The sequence below is a fragment of the Notamacropus eugenii genome, chromosome 1, assembly GCF_028372415.1.
Source record: "Notamacropus eugenii isolate mMacEug1 chromosome 1, mMacEug1.pri_v2, whole genome shotgun sequence".
Taxonomy (NCBI): domain Eukaryota; kingdom Metazoa; phylum Chordata; class Mammalia; order Diprotodontia; family Macropodidae; genus Notamacropus; species Notamacropus eugenii.
The window spans coordinates 175752163-175772981 of NC_092872.1; the positions used below are offsets into that span (position 1 = coordinate 175752163).

The window sequence follows — 20819 nt, forward strand, 5'->3', positions numbered from 1 at the left end:
ATGTATTCAAAAAATATTCAGTGTCTTTCTGCCCACCTTTATTATTTACGTTGAAACCAATCAATTCAAATCATATCTTATTTTTAATCTAGAGATTTTCATTGAATTCTTAATAGGTTTTCTTCTTATTCTCAGCAAAAGCTCATAGTACATTACCCTCTATTGTCTTGATAGCAGTCTTTTTCTAAATGTTCATTTTGAATCCTGTAATATGAAATAACCAGATATCCCATAACATGATGCTTCTTTCTGCCTTTGGTCAGAGACTGAAAGTAATCCTGGGCTCATTCCCTTAATTCCTATTTCCTAGGGAAACTAGGAACCACTCTTTTACTTTTTATCTTCTATACCAAGAATGTCAAGATTGACAAGTTTTAGTTTTTCCAGTAATAAGTTCATTTGTTGGTCAGCATACAAGAATTGAACTATTATTCATAGTACCTACAATTAAGTTATTGTTTTATAGAAAGTCTTAAGAACTATGATTCATAGCACTTTCTGGCCTGCTTTCTACCATTTGCCAAGGTCACAGCAGATGCAGAAGGAGGCCACATAGGCCTGAGGCTGTTTTGGTTTTGTTTATTTTTCCAGAGCAGGCCCCAGAGCTTTACCATTACTGATTTAAGCAAATCTGGTTACAGGATTAGTGTATTTATCTAACTGTTGTACAAAGTCTCTATTTAGTTAGTTTGATGATTAAGGTAATAACTTATTCTGGTTTACTCCCTGTTTAACTTTATCAGTGATTTAGGCATGGATATTAAGCCTATCAAATTTGAAGATGACAGGAAACTACTTAAATAACTATAGCCAATTCAAATAACATGGAAACATTTTTTTTTTTAACCAAGTATAACAATACCCCAGTGCTGGATTTTGGGGGTGGGTTTTGATAGAAGCAGTGACTTACTAACATAAAACATATGCATTCTCATTACCAGAACCAGGTTTGTAAGAGCAATTAAATAGGAAAATGAACATCAAAACTTAAATTTAGAGAAGATTTAAATAAAATATGCAGAATACATTTAAATAATGGTCCTTGCATTTTGAATTATAGTACAGCTTGATGGTTGGAACTGAAAAGTTTTCTCAAGATAAGGAAAGAATTGAATGTTTGATTGATTTAGACAAGTGGGATTGAAGCGATGCTATTATAATTTCTTTCATGTAGTTGCCTCATTTTTCTGGAAGATTTTGAATATATCATAGAAAAGAGTCTTTATATGACAAGCAACAGAAGCATAAATGAAGAAAATAGTGATAATCAGATCTAGGCTATGGATAGAAGTAGACATGATACCAGAATATTTGATTGAAAAATAAAAATGGCAATTAAACACCCAGACTTTTTTTTCCTGCAGAGTGCAAGATATCTGAATGAGTCCAAATATGTTTGGCTAAACATCTGGAGATTAACTGAGTTTTCTACATGACTATTTGTCATATAGAATAAGTCAGACTCAAGCAACCAAAAAATTCTGATTTAGTTTATTTTATGTTTTGTGAATTATAGCAGATCCTGGGAAGCATATAAACATATGTAGACCCTGCCTTACCTAGGAGCTTACAATTTTTTTGGGAAGAGAAAACCTATATATACAAACCAACAAGTAAACAAACAACTTGACTAATTAACCTCAGCTATACTACTATAAGTGACCTTGACCACTTCACTTGATCTTTCTGAGACTCAGTTTCTTCCTCTATAAAATAAGTCTGGACTGCATAATTTCTAAGTTCCCTTCCAGCTCTATGCTAAATGATCCTACAGATATAAAACTGGATAAACTGACTATAAATGCTTTTAAAGATGAAAGGATGGGGAAAACAATGAAGGCTGAAGTAAGCAGATGATACTTCATAGAGGAAGAAGTCATGAGCTGATTTTGTGGACCATTGGTAGTATTTGCCTACATAGACAATCAGGAAGACCTTTCTAGATGAAAGGAAAGATATAAATAAAGACTCTGAGATGTCACTGACGGTGGATCATCCATGGCGTGGTAAGGAGACCTGACTGAAACAAGCACAGGAAACAAGGTTATATAGATAAGATGGAACTAGAAAGGCTGAAACTTCAAAGTCGAAAGGATCAACACCAGTCTGAAGAGGACCAAAGTGAGCATGAAATGAAATACACAGAGCATAAGAAAGAGTTAATAGGGCAAAAGTAGCAAAAACCACCGAAGACTACCCCAGAAATTTTCATCCTGTTTAACACTAAGACAACTAGTGCTGGATCTTCCTATATCCATTCAAGCAAGCAGCCTAAAAGATGTTTCCAAGCGTGGGGTGTCCCCAGGCAGGATTTCCTATAGTCCAAGCATAGTCATGATCAAATTACCTGAAGTATATAAAAGTGTCAGGAGGTAAAGAGTGCTGCTTCTTGAGTTATACTTAAACATCCATATTGGATCCTTATTTAAAAAATAATTAAAGCTAAACTTCCTCTACCCCTTTCAAAGTGATTTTATAACCCAAATTAATGTTAATAGAAATAGGAATGATGTAGGTGAGGCAGCCCCTAAAGAGACCTGATGATTTAGCCCAGACTAGTTCTACTACATAATTTCCAAGTAAGCATGAATGCAAGGTAAAGGATCAGTAGTCCAAGTGACAGAATTAACTCATAAGCTTACAGTACAAACTCTGGCTACAAAATTTCCATGTCCACAGAGGTAGTAAAATCCACTTAGGAAGGAGAAAAAGGAAAGAGCACAGACTCGAGCCAAAGGTAATATGTTCAAATCACAACTAGGATGCTGACTACTCATGTGACTTTTGGTAAGTTATTTAACTTTCTTGGGTTTCAAGCTTCTTCATCTAGAAAATCACAAGGTTGGACTAGAAGTCTTAGGACTCAGAGGTCCCTTCCAACTCTAGAACTAGGATTCTATGACTTCCAATAGCTAAAGAAGAAAAGAAAATACCAAAGGTAACCAATTATTTCCAAAGGAGAACCAGTTATATTCTCAAAGAAAACCTGTTGCTAGTGTGGGCAGACAAGGTTCTTGCAGTGGTGGTATGTCCTAATTTATAATGTGCCACCACTATCACATTTAGGCCGGCTCAGGTACACTAAGGTCAAGAGACAACAGAAAAGTACTTTCTACTTTGCAATATAATTGGACTTGTGATCACAGTCTGCCACAACCTTAAAGAACTATTTGGGGGGCAGGGGGTGGGGACGAGGAGGGAGGGGTACAAGGGTTATAGCTCTATTGGATATATGAGACACTAGGACCACAGTTTCATGAATTTGCTCAGACACATGAACCTATTGATTATGTTCCAAGGAGGCATGATGAATTTAGTTAGTAGTCAATAAACATTTGTTAAGAGCCTACTATGTGCCAAGCACTGTGCTAAAATGCTGGGGATACAAAAAGAGGCAAGACAGCGCTCGCGCCCAAAGAGCTCACAATCTAACAAGGGAGACAATAAGCACACTAATATGTATGAACAAGGTATATACAAGATACACAGGAAATAACAGAAAAAAGGCACTAGAATTAAAAGGGGGTAGGTGGGTGTGACATGGTCAGGCCTGCTTTTTTGGAGGATCAATTTGATACCTGAATAGATGAACTGGATGGAGAAGATGCTTGTGGCAGGCAGATCCCAAACTGCCCCCCCCCATCCTTACCTTGCCACAGCTATTACAGTATGCTAGGTCTAAGGTGATGAGGGCCTGTACTGAGTAGGGGCAATGTCAGAAGAGAGCAGGGGGTGTATAAGAAAGATGTCACGTGGACAGAAATAGTAGCACTTGACCACTAATTAGTTTGGAGTTGGGGGTGGTGAAAAAGGGCAGAGAATCTCCTGAAATACTGCTAAGTAAAAGGAGAGATCTTGAACACTTTATAAACAATTTCCTGAGGAACAACTGGCCCATTTCTGAGTACATGACCCAAGATAGGAAAGCGATGTAAAGAAAGCTAAGATTACATTGTCAAAGGTAGATATGTTGAATTTGATTGAGAGAAAGGCTAAAGAAAGATCAATTAGGGGGCTGTTGATGTAGTCAAAGTAGGGAGTGCTGGGCAAATAGTGTGAGAAATTAGAGAATTAAATTAGAAAAATAATTATTAAATTAGAATAAGAGAAGCTCCTACAGTGTCTGAAGTAGATAAAAAGGTAATAGAATTCCTTATCATAAGCAATATTAGGCTGAAAACCATAGGAAAATTTCTACCCAATTAAGGACAAATTTGATTCATCCTCCTATGAAAAGGACTTGGAAAAGTTTTCAAAAAAAATCTAAAATGATTAATGTAAATTTTGAGAAATATGGATGCTGTGTTCCTAAAATATTGGTACCTGGTAATGTAGCTCAAATCACAGAGAGGGTACTTAGCTACAGGAGTGCCTCATGCCTTTAGAAATAACTATACTGAGAGCACACCCATTTATGGTCACCCACACTGTGTTTTTCAGGAGTTAATTTTGGAGCAGATGTAGACTGTTTGCCCTATTGTGGTACAAGAGAGGTTTTCTGAGATCCTTATGCTATCACAGAGCCATAGGATGAGGTTTCTCCAATAGCTTAGAAATCTCAAGTGCTCAGACCTACAGATCTTTGGAACTTTTCTGTCTGCCTGTAAAGCATGGTGTAAGTCTGAATCTCCACTTGGTATGTCCAATGCAGTTACAGGGATCCAATGGAGAATTTTTTTGTCCAGACCACCACTATATGGCACAGGAGAAAGAGTACTAGTACAGGAATCAGGAAGACCTGAGTTCAAATCCAGCTTCAGACACTTTGCTGTGTAACCCTGAGCAAGTCACTTAATGTCTGCCTGCCTCCGTTTCCTCATCTGTAAAATGGGGATGATAATACCTACCTCCCAGGATTGTTGTGAGGATAAAAGAAGATATTTGTAAAGCACTTTGTAAACCCCAAAGCACACGTTCCTGAGGTGTCTGACTCTGTACTTAGAATATCTATGCATCACTGCTCTTCCTGCTGATGCTGGGTTTATTTACTAGAGAGTATGTCCCAGCTGTGTGGAGGAATTTTTTTTCTTACTTGTATTATAATGCCATTTCAGGCAATATCTTCACTTTGAGCTAATAGCGTCTTTTGGCTGACTACTGGAAGGTAAACAGATCAGTGAGGGACTTGTGAGCTATAGTTTTAAGGGTGCAGATCCACACAGAGTACCTTAAACCTAGGGTATCTCTCCTCCATGGCAAAGGTATCATACTTCCAGCCTGCCACACCAAGTGCCCTGCAAAACTCCTGATTAGGGCCCAAACCAGATTAAAATCCAATTGAGAAATTTTTAACAAAATAAATAAAAATGTAATACAACTTAGGTAATGTTAATTTGTGGTTTTCTAAGTCCATAGTCAGCCTTCTGGGATCTGTTTCTATTTAAGTTTGACACCACGGCTCCAGAGCATCAGTCCTATGAGTTGGGGTGCCTCCAGCTTCTACATAAATATGCTAAATCTTTATGTCATCTGGAAATTATAGTTTCTCAGAATTGAAGGGGACCTCAGAACTATATAGTCTACTAAAAAATACCCATTCTGGATTTCATAACATGATCTGCTTTTTAGAGAAACATAGAATCAGAGAAGTTATTACTGTCTTTCTTCATTGTGCAGAAAAAGGCAGAGAATGTCCAGAACATACAGAGTAATTAGAAAATATATTTCAAATAGAGAAAACACTTTGCATCTATTAATTTGGCATAGATATTATAAAGAACAAATTGCTTAGGCCAAGATTACAATATTGTTTATACTCCCAGGTTCTGGATCCATCTATACACCAATGATGATTATTTTCCCATTTGGGGGATTATTAGGGATTCAGAATTATGACATTTAGACATGACACTTCTGAGAGGGTTCTTCCATGACTGTTCCCAGAAAATTGAAATTATGCAAAGAATCCAGAACTAGAACACAGAACTCATATAATCTTATGAGCTAACTACAGAAGCTAGAGGGAATGTTGCCTGCTACCCTAAATCAATAGCATCTCCATACTCCCTAAATCAAGACTTTGCTCTAGGAACAAACTCAACCTCCCAGGGATCTACAACCAAATTCATTCACATTCTGCCAGGGAACCACAGTCAAAAACACCCACAAACCATTTACAATGACTCAGTGCTTCTCTACAAACTTAACTCTCCAATCAATACCTCTCATCACAGTCTCACACTAATGTTCATTGATACACTTATAGCTATACAGCTGATCTCTGCATCCTTAATATTCCAACAAATTCCCAAAGACCCATGGGCATTCCTATATCTGATTATTCCCTTGTAGTCTGAGGGTTCAGATACAACTGCGAGTAACTGTGAATAGCTTATAATCAATCCCTTTTGCCTTCAACACATTCATTTTTGAAGTCTGAATTCCCCAGAATCTAACACAAAACATAATGAATTTGATTTGGCTATACACACTATAGATACTGGTTAATTTAGGAGAAATCATGGAGCATAAGAGAGCAGGGGAATAATTACTTCAGCATGTTAACTGAGGACTTCCCGAGTGGAGGGAAGAGTGCTAAGCTGGGGTCAGGTAAAACATTTATGTCATAATATCACAGGCTTTGGAGCTGGAAGGTACCTCAGATAACTGTCTTCAAACATTTGAAGGGCTGCCATTATGGACCATGGAACTCTACTTGATCCCAGGGGGCAGAACTAGGAGTAAAGGGGAAATGTAGTCTTTGAATATGGAGAATTTCTCTTTCTGAAAACATTAGCTCCCTGAGGGCAAGGGCAGTTTCATTTTTTTCTTTCTATCCTTATCACAGTACCCTGAACACAGTAGGCACTTAAATTCAGTATTGAATTCAATTAGCAATTAAGAGCTATTGAAAACTAGAATACACTGCTTTGAGAGGTCCTCAAGCAAAGAGGTCCTCTTTGTTGAAAGGGCATATTGTAGAGCAGATTCTGGTTTAGGTATGGATTGGATAAACAGCTATTCTGGTTCTGAAATCCTGAGATTCTATAAATCAGACATTCTTTTAAGGAGCACAGGTATCTTCTTTCAAGGTATTTGCCTTTCCCTGTGTGACACCTGATCTGTGTTTTCTAGACTTTATTCTAGCTCTGGCAGGGGCAAGATTTCAGACCGACACCCCAGATTTTTCTTTCATGGTGTAGGCAATCTAAGGCCAGTCTAGCATGTCAGATTGGTCCTTGAGAAAAGTCTCACAATAACATAAACAAAGAAGAAAATGAAGCTACACTCAGTCCCTAAGTATGTCGGGGATTTCTGGGTAAAAAGTACCATGAATTACAGTACAAAGATTTCATGATATACAAAATATTTTTAAAAGTTAAAACCACATTTCAGTTCATTTATTTGTATTTACACAGGCTCCATCGCTGTCCTCGGAAGCCTACAAGAATTTATGAAGAATTAGATTTGAGTTGCCCCACGACTGAATATACAGAAAAATATATCAGCTTTGAAAATGTTATTCCTTCACAAAATATTATGAAGCATAAACATCGAGCAGATGGTGACAAAATGTAAGAAATAACAGTATTTAAGTAAATAGTCCACATTGTACTTTATATGCAATGGGGGTAAAGCTATTTCTAGCCTTAAGATGTTTTATTGATATGTTTTATTTTTATGACATTATTATCGCTTCCTAATGACTCTTCCCACCCAATAGAATTCTCTCTTGCAACAGACAAGTTCTGCCAAATAAAGCAAATTAACCATGTTGGAAAATATATAGTTTATTCTACACCTATCATTCATCATCCTTTTGCTAAATGTCCCAGGCACATTTCATTTTCATGTTGTCTTGGTCATAGGTAGTGACCATTGGTCACAATTAGACAATACACTGATTATTGAGTTCTAATGTACTTATCTTTTACAGTCTTGTGGTCATATGTCATTATTCTGATTCTGTATACCTTGCTTTGCATCAAATCACATAAGTTCCCTAGGTTCCTTTGAATTCTTCATGTCCATCACTTCTTCTTACATTGCATTCTATTTTACATTTTGGTCAGTCATCCCTCCAAATCACAGATAACCACTCTACTTCTACTTTTGAAAACTGCTATTACAGTATTTTTTCTATATACAAGATGTCTCCTTCGGTCTTTGACTTCCTTGGGATATATGCCTAGTAGCATATGAGCATCACTCAGGTTAAAGGCTATGTATATTGACTATATATGTTTATTGACTTTATGAATATTATTCCAAACTGTTTTCCATAACAGTTGGGCTAATTGACACATCCACCAACAGTATCTATTCACCTTCTTCCCACTCTCTACCCAGATACTACACCAGGCTAAAATCTACCCCTGTTGCAGTTAGGACTGATTTGAGGGAGCTGAGGATTGAAACACAAACCCAAGAACCATGTTATCTGTGCCCCATCCTCTCTCATGGTTGGGGAGGTTTGGAGCCCTTTGTTACTCCTGGAGTAGTCTTGGGTCGAGGAGCTCATTACTTGGCCCTTTGTTATCTCTGGCCCTGTCTTTATGAGAATGGGATAATTAATGTCCCTCTTAGCTTTACCTCTTCTGCAGGGTTTTCCTTTGCTCTACCTGCCAGTTTTTCCCATTCTATGTCAGTTTCTTGAGAAGGGCAGACTTGGGTTGCATCTTTCATTTTGGCATCCTTGCTGGAAGTGGGATTCTCATTTCTATATTAAATTAGTAACTTGTGGTGAAGTAGAGATGACCTAAGGAGAAACCTGACCACTTAATTTTAAGGCTCAGAAAAAATGTTTAAAAATTAGACTAAAGATAAAGAATAGTGAGGAAAGTAAAAAGAAGTAAAGAGAAAAAGGTAAAGTCATTCTGAAGCTCACATTTTGTGGGGATTTTTCTGCCATTGTCCATACTTGTTTGATTGATCATCTGTTTTATCTTCTCTGATATTTTCCTACTTTTCCACACATCAACTTTCTTCAATTTTTATTTTTACATTGCTCCATCACATTTTTCATTTGTTTATGCCAGTATCCTGTTATCCTTTTGATTCAGGTAGAGCCCAAACCCCCTGTGTCTAGCAGTGATGGAGAATTTGCTGTAGTCTTTAGGCTGAATGCAGCTGTTGACTTCATTTTATCCAGTCCTTTTAGTCTTAGTCACTACAATTCAAAGAAAAATTTCCCTCAAGTCAGTACCTATGAATTTCCAATTAAGAGAAAAATTTCTGAAGGTTTAAGAATAAAAAAGAGAAGATGTGTGAACAGTGGGCAATAGTCTGACTTACTCCACAGTTTGCCCATTCTCAGTTTGTTCTCCCTTTCTTTGTAAACCTAATATCTAGCATTAACTTACTAACATTGACTTAACATTTTTGGACCTCAGTTTCTTCATCTGCACAAATGAAGGTGTTACGAAAGATAAACTCTGATATCCCTTCCAGTTCTAAATTTAAATTCCTATAATAAACACCCAGCAAAGCGGAAAGTAAAAAGATTATCTAATCTGGCATATGCCCAATCTGTGATAGAGCATTCTGAGCACGTATTGGTCTGATCAGCCACAGTTGTACACACTGAAACTTCACTTTATCACAGTGATGTCAATTTAGTCCTCTTCAAGAATGAAGGACAACAACCAATCAAGCTAATTTAATTTCTTTCTATATAAGTGGAACAGACGTAGGAGAAATAAGCTATCTACAATACCTATATGGAGATAGATATGCCTAGACTTGGGACAGGCTACTGGTTCTCTTAGTGAAATGGGACACAGACTGTTGGAACTGAAAAGGGCATTAGAGGTCATCCTTTAACCTTATTTTACAAATGAGGAAAACAGGATCTAGAAAGGTTGAGCAAATTGGCCAACCACTTAGTGGAAGAGCCTGGACTAGAACCCAGGACCTTCCCTTTCCCCTTAGGACTTTCCTTTCATGGCAGGAAGACCCAGAATGGCAGATTTGGAGATGCAGGGGAACTTAGACTCCATCTAGCCAATCCCCTCATTTTATGGATGAGGAAACTAAGGCCCAGAGAGATAAGCTAATATGCCCTAGCTCACATAGGTACTAAAGCACAGAAGCAAGATGTGAATCCAGGCCATTTGACTCTAAAGATTGTATACTTTCCAAAGTACCACATTCTCAAAAACTTTACTAATTGGGTAGGTGTTGAATTTTCTTCATCCCCTCCAGGGCTTAACATATTGCTAAAGTTCAGAGGAAACCTACACTGAACAAATAGAACTTAGCTGTTCATTTTCAACTCTGACAGACATATCAAGTAGCAAGAAATCCAATGGAAATGATTGTGGGGCCACTGCTCATGATCTTTGAGAGATAGTAGAGCCCAGGAAAAGGTGTTGCAGATGGTACTAGTGTTACCTCTAACTCTGAACTTCTTATAATAGTGCTTGGTTTCATGTTTCATATTTTAAATCCCAAACACCCGCAGTACTCATATTGTATGAAGTGAAAAATAAATGCCCTTTATGGAATGTCCCATGTTATATTATTTCAGATCTGAATACCTTCCCTGTGACACATTTCAAGAAATGGTTCATGCACCAGAAGAAAACAAGCCAAAACTGGTGGACACTGATATGACAACCACTTATAAGCAGAATTTTAATTTTTACCCATTACAACGTGCTGAAACAATGAGGCCACTGGACAGACATCTTATTAGAAAACAAAAGTTGGATACTATTCCTACCTATAAAGGTAATAGCACACATTTTTAAAAGGAGCAACATGTAGCCAGCACTTACTTTTAGTGTAGTGATTGTAGTGGTTTTTAGATACTTTTCTTAAACTTTGTTGGGTCAAATATAAGCTTCTCAAATGTCTTTGAAAGGATCTCTATATATCTATCTATATACACACATAGATACACATGTACGTATATGTACATATACATGTGTGTATCTACACATATAAACATATATGTATATGTGTGTGTATTTGTGTATATATGTGTGTGTGTATATATGTATGTATATATACATATACCATGACCAAGATTATGTATATACATGTGTGTATATATGTCCATATATATTATATCCATTATGGGTTGGGTTTTTTTTGGTGAGGCAATCAGAGCTAAGTGACTTGCCCAGGGTCACACAGCCAATGTGTGTCAAAGGTCTGAAGTCAGAATGGAAGTCAGATCCTCTTGACTCCAAGACCAGTACTCTATTCACTGAGCCACCTAGCTATCCCTATATATACATATATATGCTTTCAAAGACATTTTGGCAGCTTATATTTGTATAGGAGGGGAGGGAACTAGTCATATCTACCACCTTAGAAAGAAAAGTTGCTTTGACAGCTGTATGGTGGATGGATTTGAGAGAGGGGGAATGCAAATAGGAAGGCCAGTTTGAATATTATTATGATAAAAAAAGTGAGTGAGGCTTTGAGAGAACTTCTCTGTGAAGATGGTGACTGAGGGGTTGAAGGAGAAAGGTACTAGAAATGTTGTAGAAGGCCTTGAATCCTGGATTTTATTTGAGAGGCAAGAGAGCCACTGAGCAAACATGTTACATGGATTCATCCATATATGAAGAAAATAAGCTATGTGATAAATGTTATGCAAGGGGTTAGAATGGAGAAGGGAAGATGGGAAGAAGATGCAGTAGCCCAGGAAAGTGCTAATGAGGACTTGTACTAGGGTCTAAGAGGAGAAGCAGTTTAGGAGTAAAGGAGATATGGGTAAGGCAGAAAGGTCAAGGGGAAGTGGTTTTGTTTTGTTTTGTTCTGTTTGTTTAGGACTGGGGAAACCTGAGCATGTTTGTAGGCAGATATAAGGGAGCCAATGGAAGAGTCAAGACACATGAAAGAGAAGGAACGATTGGAACAAGTCAATGTCTTGGAGGAGGGAAAATGGCTGAGATCAAGGGCACAGACGGAGGAGCTAGATTGCTTCTTTCTTTGAGACAGAAGGGAAGGAGATAGAAATGAATGGCCATTTGGAAAGATAGTTGAGAGAGTTTCCATTTCATTTTAAATCTCAGGGAAGTAGTGGGTTAGGTCATCTGACTTGGCACATTTAGGCGCCTAAGGAGAGAAAAAGTTTGTAATATTTGTGACAAAAGGGAAATGAGATAGGGAATCAATTGGAACTGGAATAAAATTTTATTTTAGAATAGAAAATTGGAATAAATTTTACCCTAACTGTACCATATTACATACAAGTCAGCAATTTTAGGGACATTCCCCCATTCACCTTCTTACCTCCCCCTTCTCCTTTCAGGCAAAGATAATAAACTATGAGTGGTTAAAAATGCAAGTAAATGCAAAATCATTTCACATGGGGAGAGATCTAGAAGTAGAAATGACTTACTTAGTATTAAATCTACCATCTGATATTGCTTATTAACATTATAATTATATATACATATATTTAGAAAGGAAATATGATATATATCTATTTATCAAAACATCCTATCTAGACATCTTCTATGGCTAAAACCTCTTTACACAGTATTATAGCTTCTCATGGGACATTTTCAGAATTGAATACTAATACTAATTCATTTATAGATCTCTTTTACAAAATATCTTCCTTACGACCACCTTGTGAGGCAGTAGGTAGTTGTAGTGCCAATGCAATGTTCATGCACCTCCTGCACCCATTAATATCCCAGCACAATTCTGAATTGCAAAATACCACAGATTCTGCACATGGAAGACAGAACTCAAACTTTATTTAGACACCAGAAAGCCAAGTCCATCATAGTAACAACAATCTGTACCCAATAACAATGCAGAGAACAACATCAGCCCCAAGTCTTCCCCCTGCTCGGCTTCCCACAAACCAGCTCCATTAGACAAATCACAAACAAGTTCTTTCATTCACACCTGCCAGCTGCTTGCTTTCTCTCTCCCTTTCAGTTCCCACTACTCTGACCAATTTCCTCTCAGATCTGCTCCAGCTTTGCCTCTTCCTGTTCCACTCATTTAGCAAACTCCTCTCACCACAGGCTTCATGTGACTCAGGTTTCCATGTGGCCCAGACAGGTCACATGGGCCCATTAATGAATGGGAAAGATCTCCCCATTTAAATTACCATTACAGTAGTACAATAATTAGTAACCTGGATTTATTGATGAGGAAACTGAGAGGCTCAGATAGCAAGTGGAAAGAATTTGGGACTCAAACCTAACTCTTCTGATTTCAGGCTAAAAGCTTTTTCCCCCTCACACCATGATAAATGCCTAACATTTTGTTGTAATTCTTCTCTTTGTTGAATTTTCTGGGACCTATAAAAATAACATGAGCATTGAGTTTTCATGATGCCATGTACAGTTAGATCCTCCTCCTTCTTCTTCTCCTCTTTCTCCTCCTTCTCTTTCTTTTCCTTCTTCTCCTTCCTTCCTTCCTTCCCATCTGTCTGTCTGTCTGTCTCTCTCAAACACACATACACACATTCTGTCCTACACATTTGATAAAAAGCAAAGGTTTTAGATTCAATTTCATAAAGGTGGGTTTCCCTTCAAATTCCCTGCCTCCCTGTTTCATGCGCAGACTTCTTAATGTGAGTCCCAATTCCATATCTATAGTTTGAAGAAACTATTAATTTCTAGACATTGGATAGTAATTAATCACCCAACAAATATTTACTAAGTACCTACAACATTTAAAGCTATGCATTAGGGAGAATACAAATATGTACAATAACGTTTCCATTACCTACAAGGAGCTTATTATCAGGTTTGGAAGACAAGATATGAATGCATACATGTGAAAAGTTAAATAATACAGGAAAAATATTAATCCAATAAACTAGGTGATGCCACAAGGCAATTTGTGATTAGTTGTCAAATGAATCAATGTTACAGGGAATAGAAACTAGAAATTAATCAGATTCCTAAAGATAGGAAGACTATTGGCAGTGACAGAAGGGAGTAATATTAATAGAATAATTATTTAAGAATCAGTAAGTCTTTGAATTATCATTTTATGCTTAAAGGCTTTCTTATCTTAAAGATGATTTCAGACCTTGGAATACAGAGAAAAGTGAACTTGCTAAACATCTGCCTACTGAGAAATCTACATTTCAGGATGATGTAAATCCTCAGAAGCTACGTCCTGGGTCAAACTTTAAACATTTGAACCTACTCTCTCATTCTACTATTCCTTTTAATGCTGTTACAAGCCATCGCTCATCATATGTGCCTCACCAGGTAGAACCCAAATTTATAAGACCAAAAGAAATTTACAAGCCAAACAATGAACCTTTTGATGATCTAACAACACACCGCCATGCCTACAAAGGTCTTTTTGGAGAACCTGCTAAGATTTGTAGACCTGCAGTTGCCAAGGTGACAAAAAATGCTCCATTTAGGGAAAACACAGAATTTCGGGATAATTTTCAGTCATGGGAAGTTCCATTGCCCAAGGTTCGAAAGTTAACAGAGTATGTCCCCTCAGCAGATCACATGGAGCAAAATAGCAAAATTAAGCAAGATCATATTTCAACTACCATGACCACAGGGGCTCCTAAAAAGCAGGTTTATTCACGTATCACTAAGTTTCCTTTTCAAGCAAGAAGTACCACAAAAGATGATTTCAAACTATGGGACAAACCATGTCGGCTAGGAATGATTAAGCCCCACAATCAGATTCCCAGTCCATCTGGGAAGTTTGAAGGCTTGACCACTTTTAGATCTCATTATATACCACATGAGTTAATTCCAACACTGAGTTTTAAACCTCTCCCCATTGTCCGTCACAGGTCTGAACCATTTGATGATACAACAATGTACTCTACACAGTATACAGCAAAGATACAGGAGACATGCCCAGCTAGCTATACTTCTCCTCCAGGATATACATTTGAAAATACCAATTCTCATGGTCACAAAATATTCCGCAAGGATATTCCTTCAGGGAAGGACATTTCTCCATTAATTGATATGGTTTCCAAATAAATAGATTTTGTGAGATGCTAGATTTCCTAGGCTGATAGACCTATGCAAATCAATACATTTTAATTAGGTGATAAAGAGAAAATCTTTGTGGAAGATTGATCTTATGAAGGATTCATTTAAAATGCTCAAGAAATTTGAAGCTCTATTAAGAGACATCAATGTATCTGCTGATACAATTACTTCAACAGGTCTATGGTTAAACTAGTATGGAAATTCCTTTCACCAAAGTTAATCATAACCCCTCCATGCCTTAAGAGACAGTTGTTCATAAGTTGCTATGTCCAAAAAAATCATTAATAAGTTACCACCCCTCTCTTAATGAGCAATTTTGAACTTAGCCAGGCTGATCCTTAGAAGATAGGCAGGTCATTGACAGGCTTGTACTCATAGACTTTCTAGCATGGTGACACTTACCAAAGTTTGTATTTCACTGGTATAGCCTCCAAGAACCCAGGATCAACTCCTTGAAATCAGGAGGCATTAAGAGAAAGGTACTAAAAGAGCCAAATGCAATTAACATTGGTATTTTTTAGCCTATTTTTCTTGACAATACACTTGTAACAATTTCACTATGTATATTCCCAATGTGACTTGTTATCCCTAACATAGAGCTTGACAGCTGTTCCTCATTCTGTGATCCTATATAATTATGACATTTTATGTGTAAATGTGTAAAACAGGTGTCCACCTGTTCAGTCACTAATGTCAGTCTGCTTATGGAATATAGTAATTCAGCACCCAGGAAATGAAACGCAGATCAGACTTGGCATACAGCGTATGATTCTTAATGTAGATTATGCTTTTGGATACCCAAGCAGTTCATGCTAATTTATTAAATATTTCTAGATTTCTTTTTCTAATACAGGCATATTCTACGTAATGTTGCCCCAACCAATATCATGTTGCAATAATAACAACTTACATTTTATATATAGCAATGCTAAAAAATACTTATCAAATGACTGAATACAATGTTTTACAATGTACAAAGTAGTTTACAGCAATCCTGCTAATTATGTGGTATGACTGTTATTATTATTCCCATTTTACAGATGAAGAAACCAAGCTGCAGAGAGGTTAACCATTTACCTGAAGGTCACAGTTCCCATATTTTCTCACCTTCATATCTTTGCTCAGGCTATTTCTTAGGTCTAAAATGACCACCTTTCCCATGTTTGCTTTTTGAACTAACTATCCCTGCATACCTCCACAAAATCCTACATCATCCAAGAAGTTTACATTGATTGAACAAATCTGGCAATAACCTTCCCTCCTCAACATTCCCATAATAGTGTTGTGCAATTCTCTCATGCATTATGGACCATCTGGGTTGAGGTCCTTCTCTTCCTATTAGATTGTAATTTCCATGGGCTTAAGGATTATTTTTATCTACACTTTTTATCTCCCTTGGCATCTAGCACAATATCCTGCACCTAAAAGGTGCTAAATAAACATTCCTTTTATTGAATGTTGGAGCCAGAGGAACAAACCCAAGTCTGCTGATTCCAAAACTGGTACCTTTACCATCCTAGTGCCTCTCATGTTGACAGCATAACCACATCCCACTTTAACATCCCAAATATCTGAGCCATGCCAAAATCAACCCAACTTAGTCTCTGTCTTCCATGGTCCCTGTTCTTTCCTTGCCCAAGAACCTCAGCCCCCCCACCCCCACTCCAGCCGCTTAGACTCCACTTGGCTCTCTTTCTGTGGAACTAATTATATCCCAGTTTTTGTTTTGTTTTTGTTTTTAAGAGGAAAGAGTGAATAAGTGACATTAAGGCATAGTGTATCTGAATACCAAGAACTTTGAATACAGCTTCTGAAATACTGTAGTGTTCATTTTTTTTTTTTTACCACAGCCTCATACAATTTCTTTCTAGAGTAATTAATGAAAGGTAATATAACCTAAGGCATTGAATCTACAGAGGCCACATGAGGAGTGCTTAATTAACGATTCACTCGCTTAACTAGGGCAAGATGAAATAGGACATAATGGACAAATATTAGATTTTAGTCACATACCTAATGCATAGGTGCCATATGACTCTGGACACGTCATTTAACATGCTGGAGCCTTTGGCTACAAAATAGAGATACCATTATCAGCCCTGACTACCTCACCAGATTTTTTAAAGGACCAAGTGAAAAAATGGATGGGAAGTCATACAATTGTATTTCAAGGATCTCTCTACCACAGCAGATTGTAGCCACTATAAACCAGAGTGGGCATTCTTCAGGAGCAGCAGTGGGCAAACAAATGTCTTACCTGGTGGTCAGCCTATTGATGGTCAGCCTTTCCTAAGTTACTTAATCTGACTTCTAGATGACAGGCATACAGTACCTTGCAAGGCCCTTACGTTTTGGCATGACCTATCAGAGTTTGTGTTTTGCTTCACAGACTTTGAGAATTCAGAAGTTCAATTCAATAAACATTTATTAAGTGCCTGCTATGCATCAAGTACTGTTTGCTAAAAGCTGATGGATATGAAAAGAGGCCAAAGACCATTCCTGCCTTCAAGGAGCTTACAATCTAAAGGGTCTCATCTACTCCATGATGGAACTTTGGAGCACCTCTGTGGAGGCATTAAATTGCACTATCTATTCCACAGTCATTCAGTTTAATATAACAGATGCTAAATAAATATTCCCTATATAATGAATTTGCAGGTCCAAACTTTAAAGAGATATATAATAAGGTATTATTTGCTAGGTGATGGGGATACAAAGATAAATTTTATACAGACCCTGCTTTCAATCTCAAAAGAGAAAATCACAGTTATCTGTGTGATTGTGGACAATACATTTAATCTCCCTGGGCAATGGATGTTAGATCATAGATCTAGAGATAGAAGGGACTTCTCCGGGGCTCAGTGTCTAGATATAGTGCCCAGCCTGGAATCAAGAAGACTCATCTTCCTGAATTCAAATCCTGCCTCAGACACATACCAGCTATGGGATTCTGGGCACTTAACCTTGTTTGCCTCAGTTTCCTCATCTGTAAAATGAGCTGGAGAAGGAATCTCCAGTATCTCTGCCAAAAAAACCCAAATGAGGTCACGAAGAGTCAGGCAGGACTGAACAACAGCAGAGATATCTGGTTAGTCCAACTTCCTTATTTTACAGATGAGGAAACTGAGGCCAAAGGAGGTTTAAGGGATTTGCCCAGAGTTACACAGGTGATTGAATTTGTATCTAGGTCCTCAAACTCCAAAGCAATGTTCTTTCCATGGTGCCACACTTTTTCCACAAAGGTTCTCTATTTCTGCAAAAGGTCTTTTGTTATCTGTGAAATAAAGTGTTTAGGCTAGTAGCAAATCTATTAAGATCCCAGTTCTAAATGTATGATTCTGTGAATTGGGAAACAAAGGAGCGTGAGACAGATCCAAGAGGAAAGCCCAGGAAAAGGACTGAGGAATCTGCTGAGGGAGAGATTACTTTGATTTGGGGTGAGAGAGGTGTTCCTTCCAGTTTTCTTACCTTTAAGAGAGGTTTGATAATGCTGTCTGCATGCTACCTACTTTTAAAGTATACTACAAACATTATAGAGCAATGGTCCAGGTTTTCCTTGATTTCCCGAACAGGATGCTTCTGAGCATAGAGTGGAGAGAATGCTTTTGCCTTCCAGAAATTCAAAAGTTACTTAAGAAAACTGTTTCATAGGGAGTACAGGAGACTAAGCAGTGAAAGAAGTCTTCATGATCCTGTTTGCTGAAGACAAAGTGAAACATGATGAATTGAGGCAATGAAAGAGTGTAGGACTTGCAACCAAGGGGACACCTGGATTTGTATCTTGCCTCTTAACTCCAACTAGCTGTATGACCATGTGTGAGAGTCTCTGTGCCTCATGTAACTAGAAAAATGAGGATAATAACTGACACTTAGCACACAGAATTGTTATAAAGCTCAAATGAAAAAAAATGTTGCAAGATTTCCTTGTAAATCTTAATGGCTGGTATAGAAATGTCAGTTGTTATGATTATGATTATTATGAAAAATTATAAAAGATGTGTCAGCAAAGACTAATTGCTCAAAGTCTTCAGGGGAGGTGGAGTTAAATATGTTCTGGTTGGACTGGTGGGAGTTGCCAGGTTCCTCCATAAGTAACAACATTAGCCAGCTATAATATACAGTCATAGTGACAGACTCAGGGTCATAAAATCTAGGATTATGCCTATACATAGTCTTCCTCCCACTCTCTGCCTCCTCTTCCAGTTTAGCAATAAAACATATGCTAAAAAAAGGAAAGAAAAGGATTCTGCTGGTAAATAGAGTAGCAAGAAATTGGTGGTAGATGAGATATTTCCATAATTTCCTATGGAAATATAGTCACTGAAAGTATTTTTTTGAATAAATATGTTTAATATGGAGTGAAATTTAGCCTCCTTTTATTGTATCTAGATTAAATCTCTATTAAATGTGTATCACTTGAGCCTTAGAATGATCCAGTCACACAATTTTAAAATTGAAAACTTGCTATTAAATTATTAATTTTACTAACATGAATTTAAATCTGTATACATGATTGTAAAATTATAAATGGCACTTAAGACTTCACCTGTATATAATATCAGATGATCAAAGAATAAAAAAGGACTTCTATTTCCATCTTTCCCTAAAAAATAAATCTCATTTTGGGGGAAAATGATGTAAAGTAATTACTATATATTTGAGACAAGTAGATTTATCTCTTTTCTATATGAATTCTGCTTATGTAAATCAGAAAGAATTGGAAAACATATAGTTATTTTTCCCATTTTGAAGTTTGGATATGTCATTAGTAATCTAGCAATGCATCTCTTTTTGAATGTTTTGTATATATATTTAAGCTGAGAGAATAGAAGAGAGACCTCTTTATCAAGGTTCCTTTAACTTTACTTTTATCACGATGGTTTCATTAATGTATCTATTTGGTGTGTACAGACTGTTTTAATCTCTCATATGGGTAAATCATGGACAAAAATCAAATGAGAAGATGTGGATGGATTGCCATCTGTACTGAAAGAAGGACTACCTGACATGAATGAGATATGGAAGCATGTCAGTGTTAATTTCATAGAATCACATTTGTAGTGCTTCAGGAATACATTTTAACAAAGCAGGAGGGGGACTGAAAAATCATATTAAAACTGGATAATAGGATTATCCTCAGCATAACAAGTGGTCCTAGTAGTTTTCAAAAAGCACTCCTGGAAATGATGTCTGTGAAACATTATGTAAAATGTCACAGAAATGAATTCTTATATCATTGTCCAACAGCTGGGGACTCAGGAGAAATGGGTTCTAGTCCAGCTAACTCTTCCACTGATTTTTGGCGTTATGATGGACAGATCACTTTGCCTTTTTGAGTCTTACTTTCCTTACCTGTAAAATAAAAAGGTTGGATTAGGTAATTTCTAAGATCTCTCTTTGCTTACCATTCCATGAATCAAGAGTATTTCTCTCCATCGTTAACAGATCTTATAAAATGATAGGATAAATACTGGAAACCAGTGTCAGGAAGTATGTCTCAACTCTAAGGACCTTAGATCTTTCCAGTTTAATAAAATAATCCTCTTCTTTCTTCTGTCTTAACAGCATTCAGTGTTAAGTGCACTTATAGCCTGGATAATCATTGATGAAGTATATGCATTTTTGGAAGCCTACTTAGACTATAGTATTATCTTTCCATGATCAGTATACAATTGGGAATGGGCTTTAGGTTCAACATCAAAGCTTTCCCAAAATGAGTGACAACAGGTGCAGCAATCCTTTACACATAGTTATAATACAGCTATAATGCACTTAGTTACAAAGAATAGGACATGGCAAAAGTAGTCATTACTCTGACCCTAGGCATTGGAATGTTTCTCCTTTTTCCTCTTCCCCTCTCTCTACATCAGACAACAAATATAATTAGCCAGAGGAAGATGGGTCCCCTAGTTTGCACAAAAG

At 37.2% G+C, this 20819-nt stretch overlaps 1 protein-coding gene across 2 annotated transcripts in view; it reads left to right on the forward strand.

The window, feature by feature from the left end:
- The window catches only part of SAXO2 (stabilizer of axonemal microtubules 2), a 29615-nt gene extending 9340 nt beyond the window's left edge, over positions 1 to 20275 (forward strand). Inside the window, exons 2-4 of one of the 2 annotated variants that reach the window (XM_072619385.1) lie at positions 7359 to 7514; positions 10469 to 10671; positions 13942 to 20275. In XM_072619385.1, the coding sequence (XP_072475486.1) occupies positions 7359 to 7514; positions 10469 to 10671; positions 13942 to 14885 (1303 nt within the window). In that variant the 3' untranslated portion in view covers positions 14886 to 20275. Of the gene's footprint in view, positions 1 to 3224; positions 7515 to 10468; positions 10672 to 13941 lie in introns of those variants that run through there. The other variant, XM_072619375.1, reaches the window with a different exon arrangement.
- The last annotated feature ends 544 nt before the right edge of the window (positions 20276 to 20819 follow it).